The 10,610-nt window shown below is 42.2% G+C and overlaps 1 protein-coding gene across 1 annotated transcript; it reads right to left on the bottom strand.

Annotated features, from left to right (window-relative positions):
• Nucleotides 1-9,181: 9,181 nt before the first annotated feature.
• glrx3 (glutaredoxin 3) lies at nucleotides 9,182-10,563 on the bottom strand. The gene has a single exon (XM_080005608.1). The coding sequence runs from the start codon at nucleotides 10,544-10,546 to the stop codon at nucleotides 9,572-9,574; it is 975 nt and encodes a 324-aa protein (XP_079861734.1). The 5' UTR covers nucleotides 10,547-10,563; the 3' UTR covers nucleotides 9,182-9,571.
• Between the last annotated feature and the right edge of the window lie 47 nt (nucleotides 10,564-10,610).

Raw genomic sequence — 10,610 nt, forward strand, 5'->3', positions numbered from 1 at the left:
TATGTTAGGGGCTGGTAGGTTTTTTTTCCTGGGGCCCCCAAATTTTGGCAACGGCCCTGTCTCCACGTTTTGAGCATGGCGGTCGAAGGTCGGAGCTAACTTTAAAATTAGGCCTTGTAGAGCTAATTTGGGTGACTATTCAATAAGTGGATTGCTTATTTCTTGAATAAAATTTGTTCAGAAACAGATTTTGGTTGACTAAAAAGGTGAAATAAGTGAAGGTTTATGGACTAAATACAACACGGAAGGTGTGCTCAAACCCCATTGGTTTGCAGAACCCGGAACTTGTGCTCAAACCCCATTAGCCCACAGGACTAGGGGCCTCAGGAGGAAAGTGCCACCCATTGAACAAGACCGTTCTGGAACAGGATGGTTAAAAGGGATGTTAGAATGGCTAGAACACAGAATCTGAATGGTATTTCCAGTAAAAGACAAGTTTTTAGGGAGCTCAGAGAACTAGTAATTTAATGAAAAGTGCCATAATAGGTCTCCTTTAAAATGCATTGATTTAAATGTTGTTCTGTCTCGCACAAAAAAAACAACAAAAGCGGGATACTGGTTTCGCTCTTTCGTGCTCTTAATTAGAAAACTGTATCTACTGAATGGTCTATTTCTATATATTCAAGGTGGAGACCAGGAGATCAGTCAGAGAAGGCAAACTTAACTGGCAGGGAACAGGCAGAGAATCAGAGGTTCAGACAGAAATCAGGAAGTAGGTGCGTAACAAGAACACTCAGCCTAACTTAAAAGTCAGAGAACAAAGGGAAGTGGAATGGTATTTACAGTATATGTACTCAGGGACTAATGAGGTAAAGAGCTGCAGGCGGGAGAAACCAGGTGAAGGACAGGGAGTGACAGCAAAGCAAAAGGCTGTGGGTGGATCTGAAATGACATGGCATGAGGGGAAAAAAACATGAAAAAATATATAAATACTGGGAAATCAGGGAGGATTTGTGACAAATGCAATTTAACTGTACATAAATATCAGCGTTTATTTATGATATACTGTACGTATAGCCTTGTTTTTGTTTTATAAATATTATAATATTGTCTGGTTATAGAGCTCAACAGTGACTGCCCACTTTTTGAACTCCATTTCTGGAAGTGAATTTCCCATTCATTCACTCTGTTGATGTTTCAGTAAAGAGTTTTAAGCCTGCAACCAAGCCGACCAACAAAACAAAAACAAATTATTATATACATTGCGTAATATTTAAACAATTATTTATAAACCTTTCAAAACCCAACCCTAGCCAACTACAAAAACTACAATTCTGGCCATTTTGTGAAGCAGCTTAATGCCATTGCCTCATGAGTAAGAAAGTTATATTGTTATAAACCTAAAAGGGAAAATAAGGTATGGGTGAAAAACTACATGCATGTGTAACTAGGGGTTATTTTGTTGGGGAATATACCTGCTTTGTCAGAATTTACATATGTAATCTGCAAAGTCCTGAATTATATGTTAGGCCATCTTAAGTGGTTCTTTTGACACTACCACCCCTGTAAAAGTACACGTCCATAATAGTTGCCCTTTTTTTGGTAGCTCTTTTAATTACTGTGATATAGGGCTTCAAAGGTGACCTCTAGTCAGGGTTCAAAGGTCAATATATCAGTTTAGGGTCCACTGAAATGTCTCAAACCTACATATGTCAACCTACAAGGTGAGACCTTTCCAAAAAGGTGTTTGGTTTTGTTCGACGACGAAGTATAAATCAAAATCCAACTCAGTGCGGTGCGAAGTGTGGATTCCAAGACCATTCACAATCAAATTAGACTTTTTTACTTTGTCATAGAGCAAAACAAGTGTAGTCTCTGCTGTAGCGAGGGTCTCCTCTGCTCAGCTCCGTGTGGCCGTTCCGAAGACATTTCAGATGCAGACCGACATGTTGTATAGGTTGTTTGTTTTGCGTCAATGCAAGTGCTTAGAGTGGGCCAGTACTCACCGGTACGCAGTAACAGCCCTTCTACATTTTACTATTTGGCGTACTGGCACTTTTTCTTGAGCCACCGGCACTTATCACAAGCTGTGGGTACTCAGTTCTGCCCTCCCAGGTGGACAAATGAAGTCACATATTGTAAAATATATCATATTTTATTGGCTCAGAGCGCACTTTTCTCATATTTAAGCTCCAGCTTAAATATGAATAAGATGTGAATAAGCGGAGCACTGGCATATATTTTCTCCGATGCCCATCCCCTTACCCCGTTTCTCCAAATAAAACAAATGCAATGTCTAACAGTACTATTATCTGAACGACGAATGTTAGTAGGCAGATATTTTCCTGTGATACTATTGTCTGGCAGGCGGTACCGCAGCATGCGGTGCAATACCACTAGGTTCAGGAACAGCTTTTTTCCAAAGGCCATCAGACTACTAAACTCCCCAAACACGACATGAACACGACACCCACAAAGAACAACTGACTGCACAATATTTATATTTTTACAATACATATGTATCCCCTTGGTATACATATGTATCCTCTTGCTGCTAGCTTTGTACTGCACCTTATTACCTTAATAACATACCTCATTTGACTTCTTGAGTATATTAAGACCATCCTTAGTCTGGTTGTGTTGTTGTGTCTATTGTTGTTGTCTTTTTGCACTTTCATGTTATATGTTGTGTGTTACAAATATTACTCGCACATTTGGAGTATGGGGAAACGCAATTGTGATCCTCTGTGTAATTACGTGTTGCATGGTACGATTGACAATAAAGTACACTTTGAACTTTGAACTTTGAGTGGTGTGTTCTCAATGGGGTGTCTGGGGGGGGGGGGTGCTTTTTGGACTGAGACGCAGTAGCCTTCTCAACAATAACACGTTGGAAGCAAGTTCCCCTTATGATCCCAGGGTCTTGGTCGAAATTTGTCTAAATCATACAGGTCCAGAAGTCTGAACTGGCCAGGGGCCTCAAGTAGTCAAGTCAAGGCAGTCAAGTCAAATAAAAAAAAAAAATGAATTGAATTAAATCAGAATGATCTATTAAAGTAAAGTGTATTTTATCAAGTTGCTGATACATTTACTGTTATGAACAATGTAATATGTGACATGTCAGCATTATAGGCCGAGGAGACAATCTCCGCATCCACCCTTCCTTGGGTTTCACTTTGTGGTTAATATTCAGCACAAGTGACATTCCAATATGATTATGAAATACACGTTAGTTAGTTTCGTCACCTCTGTACTCACTCTTCCAAACAAAACATACATGCACGTACACACACACGCAAAGTTAAACACAAGGCCTCCGTTGTCATTGCATTGATGTGAACTTGGTGAGCAGGTGGCTCCAGGGGCATCACAGGATTTCAGGCGTCCCTGCAGGGCTGCAATTTTTTTTTTTAAATCGATTTTTATTGTTCTTTTTTTTTTTCAACAGGAGGTGGGCATAAGAGTAATAAAATTAATATAAAATAATATTTATTGTAATTCATATTATGATGCAGGTTAATTCTGTTCCATCTAACTTTATTACAATGATTTAAAACTGATATTTTAGATTGTTCAGTGAAGTGAATAAATGGATAAAGATGCTATCAATATTCTGTATATGTGCATTTTATTTTTTCTATAGAGAACAATTTGTTACAAATTTTAGGGGGAACATTAAAGGGATTAAAAGGAGCCCAAATGAAGATCTCAGAAGTGTGTCCTTTTTTTACATTTTTTATAAATGGCTGTCTCCTATTTGTTCAAGGTTGCCCCAAGCCAAGACCTGTAACAAATTGAAAGAAACACTGTAGTGTCTACCTGTTTCCTCATATTAGAAAGACACGCATAAAAAATAGTTAAAAATTAAAACTGTTGTGGGATTCAGGTATTTTTAAACTTACCTCAGTGCCAATGTCTAGCTGCAAAACCCTGTAAACAAACATGAGATCATGAGAAGAAGCAATAAATCCTGATTTGAGATATAGGTCATTTAGGTGTGTGTGTGTGTGTGTGTGTGTGAGGCAGGGGGCTCGGGTTTTGTTCGTTGTGAGAAGGGTACAAGGTTAATAACCACTGCTTGAAGAGAATTCGGCTAAAAGAATCCCTAAAACTGAGGGACGGACCTTTCTCCTGAGGAAGCCTCACAAACGCCTTCAGTCCATCACACGCGTAGGTTTTCTGAAACGCTTTCACCACATCGGCCTCCACGTCACTCCGTCGAGCTGTGAAGATACGGATGGACAAAATGCAATCGATACATCACCCAGCAGAGGGTGGAGGGTATTTAACAAAGACAAACCGTAGAGCATGTGTCTGTTCAGAGAGTCCACTGTCCCTGTCTCGTCCTTGGGGGGCTCGATTTCCTGGAAGATGATGCAGTCGGTGCAATTCAGAGCATCTCCACTCCACACCAGGCTGTGTCGCACAGGATTTCCTGTACGAGTAGAACCATTTAAGAAAAATTAATCGTTTTGACCACAAATGTGACAAAGGTGAGCTATAGATACATGACTGTGTGTGTGTGTGCGTGCGTGCGTGTGATTCTCTGATCCTTACCTTCTAGTTCGAGGTCATCAGGTCTATCGGGATGAATGTTATATCTCCACGTTGCATGATAACACTTCTCTCCGCTTGATGTGAAAACAGATAAACACTTTTTAACATACGTTTGTATATCATATCATTTTCATCATCACTTATCAGTAGGAGCCATATAATTACCACCAAATACAAACTAAATAAATGTTACTAAATGACCTTGACATAAACTAGTGCAGTATAAAAATGTCTACACTGTTGCGCTCAAGTATTATTATATTTATTATTATTATTATTATTATTATTATAGTTACTGGACTCTCTTTATGAAATGATTATTCATCACTAATCTGTCATTGGAATACAATAGAACTTAGAATAGCAGTTTATTGTCTACAAAAGGGGAAATTTGCCTTGGCTTCAAAAGGTTGATTAAATACAAACAATGTACAATAAGAGAATACAACGGACGCCACTATCAGCAGCACGTATCCTGTGCAGAGAGGTGGAGGAGCTGGCTTTGGCATTTTCTACAGGGCCTTGGCGGCTTTAGAAACTCTATAGCGCCTCCCTGAGGGACGCATGTCGTATTAAAGAGTGGACATGAGGGATCAGACACTATTTGGTGAGCCTGATAACCACACGTGGTCTGGTCATCCAATCATTTCTCTGGCCACGTTCAACGTTTTGGCTGACGTGTTCCTGGTCATTTGTCTCCAACCGAACTGAAACAATTTGAGCCAGAATTTAGCGGACAATTAGAGTCCGTAGCGTCATAGAGTTGAGATTCTTGGATATACAAAGTTGGGTCTTTCCAATTTTCTTTGTCTCCATTTTTGGGGCTTTTGAGTCGCCGTACAGTGTGTGTGCAGGAGCACGCCCGGCCTCACATGCGAATGGCTCCGCTTAAGTGCAGCGACCCGTTGACCGGGGTCTTCTCCATGGTGAACACAGTGCTGTCCATGGCTCTGTACTTCTGGATGTCCATTTCATTGCGGCTAACGGCCGCTATGAAGTACCACGTCCCCAGATACTGAAAGACCCAAACAGAGATACAGATAAAGATTTGGATATGGGCCGAGTGGCGCAGTTACAGGATGACATTCTGCTTTGAAGTGCAAGTCCAAAACTCAGTAATTACCACCAATATGGAAAGCAAAATAGGTAACACTGGGCGTCACAATGCTGACCTGCTTTATTTTTTTAACCAACTCGCTTTTATAACTTATACTAACTTATATAACTTCAATTCAAAATGATTTTACATCATCATTTAGCAGACACTTTTGCCCAAAGCGACAATCACAATTGTGCATTCACCGATGGGCACGGCCATCAGGAGCAAGTGTCTTGCTCATTCGATAGAATTATTAATTATATAGTTGACCCAGAAAACATTGACACTCAGTGGTTTTAATTCATTATGGGTTTTACTTTAATTCCAATTGTCATCGTTCTTCAGAATTTTCTGACATGTAGTGACTTTTTACAAGGACAACATTGAACTAGTAACCCCTCGCACTGCAAAAAAAAACAACCGCCACAAAAAAAAAAAGTAGTACAAGGTTTAAAAGACAGCACAGAGACATGAGAACAAGCAAAGTAGCCCCTCTGCCAAACACACACAATTCCCTCAATATTAACAAAAAACCGTATGACGTAAAATTTGCACAGTGTAATAACCTGGAAAGGATTAGGCGACGAGTATACCGTAGCCACGTCACACCGCAACATTTCTATATTCCAACCGTTAGTCACGGTAATGAGGCAGATCTGCAGCAGTATTCTTCTACGGCCGTACAGCGGCGTGTGCGTCAAACCACCGAGAAAAGGTAAATGTCATCCACTGCATCTCACCTGCTGTGTGTTGAGACTGCTGGCGGGCAAGAGGTCAGGATAGGAGCAGGGTAAGAAGGGCTGGGACATCAACCCATAAATGTAAAGAAGAAAGGACCACACTTCCTTCATCGTAGCTGTGGCTTAAGAGTTAATACTTGGAGATAAATCTGACCAATATAGTGGAATGCCCGGACAAGCTTCAGCCTTCTGAATATATTTGTCTAAGACCCACTGGCCTAGATTTGAGTTTCAGCTGTAGGTAATCATTAACCTGGATCAAAAGCACGAGGACATTCAGTATATCTTTGTGGTTGAAATCAATGAAGTGATCTTCTGTTCATTTTGAATGGATTAAAAACATTTATTCAAAATGATGTATGTATGATGTATATTACATTATTATTAAGTATTCTGGCCCTCTGCCTTCTGACTGTTTATTATAGAACAATCAAGGAAAACAATTAAAAAAAAACATATATATAGAGCTATACATACAGTATAATCCTTGTCTTAGGACATCGATCAATTTTCGGTGAAGTGAACCTACCTCTGTAATTACTGTCATCTGAGGTATAACCTGAGGGTGCAAATATCTCATGAGAAAATCTTAACTTATTACAATTGGAGTGCTTGAATATTTTACTCTATTCAAATACTATTGAATTTACTATTTTACTATTAAAGTCTATAGAAGAGCCTGGATACTTAACTCCTTGAGTACACCACAAGAAAAAAAAATGCCGTGGGCCAAATTGACAAATATTTCATGCTTTCCCCTTTCACAATTACCCGATTTATTTGCACTTGGGCCCTCTTCATCTGCTAACGCCACGCTGTATGGTTGAAGCAATTTTGGCCGAGCTTTGTCAGCTACGAATCATTAACCACTTATTTTTCACCGTCACACACAGTTTTTGTTTTTCATTGCATGGCATTGGAAAACAGCTCTGCAAGAGGTTGATGAACTTTTGTGTTCCACTGAACAGTCTCAATTAGTTGGGACAGTAAGATCTTATGACAGGGAAGTACATTTAAGAAAAAATAAATAAGATAAAATAACTCCATCCCGGTAGTACACACACTATATGATTTAACAAGGACAGCGATCTCAGGGGACCACACATCTTGGGATTCTAGCTCACAATGTAGGAACCGAGATTTAAGGCTTCAGATAATATCAAATGAAGCTGATGTTCTCATAAGAATCCCAGACTCACCTGGGAGTGATCGCAAAGGAAATCCGACCGTCTTAAACCAAATGACTGCACAATGTTCTTAACAGCCCTTAAGACGAGACATGTCCCTATTATTTAAACATGTCTTGGACTAATTTTCGTGATCCGAATAAAACTTTTAAGTACTGTGTCATGACGTGATGCGTATGTGTTATTGTAGTTGATTGTGTGGCACATGTATGTATGTACACATGTAGACTTGCTGAGCACTTTATTAGGAACACTACACTAATACTGGGCGGGGCCTCCCTTCGCTCTCGAATCAGCCCCAAAAATTGATTATGAGTTACAAAAACGTTTTTAAATGTAAAAAAAAAACAAGAAAATCATTTCATGGTATTCTTTGTTTAAAACCTTCAAAAATGCATCATCACTGACAAATAGGAACTTATGGTAGTGCGTTCTACGTCCAAGCTGGACCACGATCGACGTGCACCTGTACATTTTTGAACTTCAGGTAATAATCAAAATGGATGGTTGGCTAGCATCAGGCACACTGAAAAGTAAAGAAGCTATTGGTACATCATCCACAAGCGAAGTCCCGGCGGGACATCGGACAGGCAGGACAGTCCCGCCTGTCAAACAAAAAAGAAATGTTCTGAGAAAGTATAGCGCTGAATATTTATCAATGGGACACCGTTACCGCTGTGCGTGCCGTGTTCTGAGATTTTATCGAAGGAAGCTCTGAAGCCATGTAAACTGGAGGAGGATGATGGCTAAGCTGTCATCCATGATGAAGAACGAATCCCACCCCATGCACGAGACACTGACGGCACTGGGGAGCTCCTTCAGCGATAGGCTGCTTCACCCAAAGTGTTGGAAGGAGCGCTACCGCACGTCCTTCCTTCCTGCGGCTGTCAGACTGTATAACCAACAGCGCACCCATAGACCACACACACACGTGAAAATCAAAAAAAAAAAAGGACAATCTCTGATGTGCAATTGGTCAAAATATGTGCAATACGCTTCATTGCTCTGATTCCTATTGATGTTGTTTCTACTTAGGTATATATTTTCTGTATATTTAATATTGCATATAGTGCTTACCTTGATTCTTACTTACTTTTTAGTTACTACTACTCTTTATTGCTTCTCTATTTTCTGCTGTCACTTTTTGCTGCTGTAGCTGTGCAAATCTCCCTGTTGTGGGACTAATAAAGGTTTATCTTATCAATCATGCCAAAGTTGAAAACGCTGAGACCACATTTTTCCCCATTCCGATGGTTGATGTGAACATTAACTGAAGCCGCTGATCTGTATCTGCATGATGTTATGCATTACACTGCTGCCATGCGATTGTCTGATTAGAAAATTGCATGAATAAGTAGGTGTACATGTGTCCCTAATAAAGTGCTCAGTGAGTGCATGCATGGAATTGTATTGATTGTAACCTGCCTAGAGACAGCAGATGAAAAGTAGCTGAAGCTAAATATGGTACAATGCATGCATGTATAATATTGTACATGGTCCCTTACAAATGTATGTATTGAAAGCATTTCATACATCTAATCAAATCTCAGCAATTTTGAAGACTTTTCCACTCACCAAAATATGTAATAATACAACAAATACACTTCCCTACTGACTAGGGTTGGTTCAAATGAGCAACACAAAAAAAGCACAGTATATATGGAGGTCAAATTTATTCAACAATCTCTTTTAGGTAAGATGAGCATAGAGTGCCATAACATTGATTCCAAGTACTTAACGCAGTGTAATAACCCTAAAATGTGTAAATAAATGCTGTTTTCTCTCCTCTATATTATAAGAACAACAACTGCATTGTTAAGACCATCGGTTGGCGCAGACCAAGTGATCTGACCAGGACACAGAGAGACAGAGCCTTGATTTATATTCGGACAATTCTGTCGCAACAGGAATGCTTCGACGGGATGACGCTGAATTTTCCTCAACCCCGACTTGTTTAGTTTCCGTTCCTGGCCTCGGGAAACGAGGGCAAGAGGCCAATCTGATCGCGTACAGTCGTTTTTTTTTTTTATTATTATTATTTTTTTTTTTTATTCCCCCTTAAGCACGGAGGCCAGCTCTCCGCTCTCCTCCAGCTCCTTCAATATATCGACGCCTCCGATCAGGTCTCCTTTCACGTAGAGCTGGGGGTAGGTGGGCCAGTTGGAGAAGGTCTTCAGCCCCTGACGCACCTCCTCGTCCTGCAGGATATCGAAGGTGTCGTATTCCGCCCCGGCCCTGTTGAGTAATTCGAGTGTCTGCCTGCTGAAGCCGCACTTTGCCGACTCCTTGTTTCCCTTCATGAACAGCATCACCCGGCTGCGGTTGATGATGCTCTTCAGCCGGTGCTCCAGGGTCACGGCCTTGGGGCAGACGTTCCCCAGCTCTCCGGACTCGGCCAGCTCCTTGACAATGTCCAGGCCGCCCAGCAGCTCCCCGTTGGCGTACAGCTGGGGGTAGGTGGGCCAGTCGGAGTAGGTCTTCAGACCCTGGCGCACCTCCTCGTCGGACAGGATGTCGAAGCTGCTGTACTGGATGTTGTGCTCCTTCAGCAGCGCCGTGATCTGCCGGCTGAAGCCGCAGCGGGGCTCCTGGGGAGAGCCCTTCATGAAGAGCATGCAAGGCGCCGCGCTGATCAGCTTCTTCAGCCGCCCGTTCAGGTCCTGCGCGGGGCCGCTCCCCGCGCCGGCCTGGCCGCCCAGCGCGGTCAGGCCCTGCACCTTCTTGGTCAGCTCCGGGGCGTGGGCTCCGTCGAGGCGGTCGACCCTCTCCCCCGCCTTGAAAAACAGGAAGGTGGGAACCGACGAGATCTCGTACTTCTCCGAGAGCTCCGGCACCGCCTCCGCCTCCAGCTTGACGAACGTGGCGTGCGCGTGCTCCTTGGCCAGCTCCGCCATCACCTCGTTCATCTGGCCGCACTGCGGGGCCCACGCCGCCTGGAAGTGAACCACCGTCAGGCGCTTCCCGGCCTGGCGTAACAGGTCCTCCAGCTGCTGCGGAGCGGTCGCCTCCACCAGGTTCGCCATGTTCCTCTCCTGCGCAGCGCCACAATGCCACGGAAGCTGTTCGGCCGCGTCGCGGGTTCTCTTT

Source organism: Zeus faber, assembly GCF_960531495.2.
Source record: "Zeus faber genome assembly, chromosome: 8".
Taxonomy (NCBI): domain Eukaryota; kingdom Metazoa; phylum Chordata; class Actinopteri; order Zeiformes; family Zeidae; genus Zeus; species Zeus faber.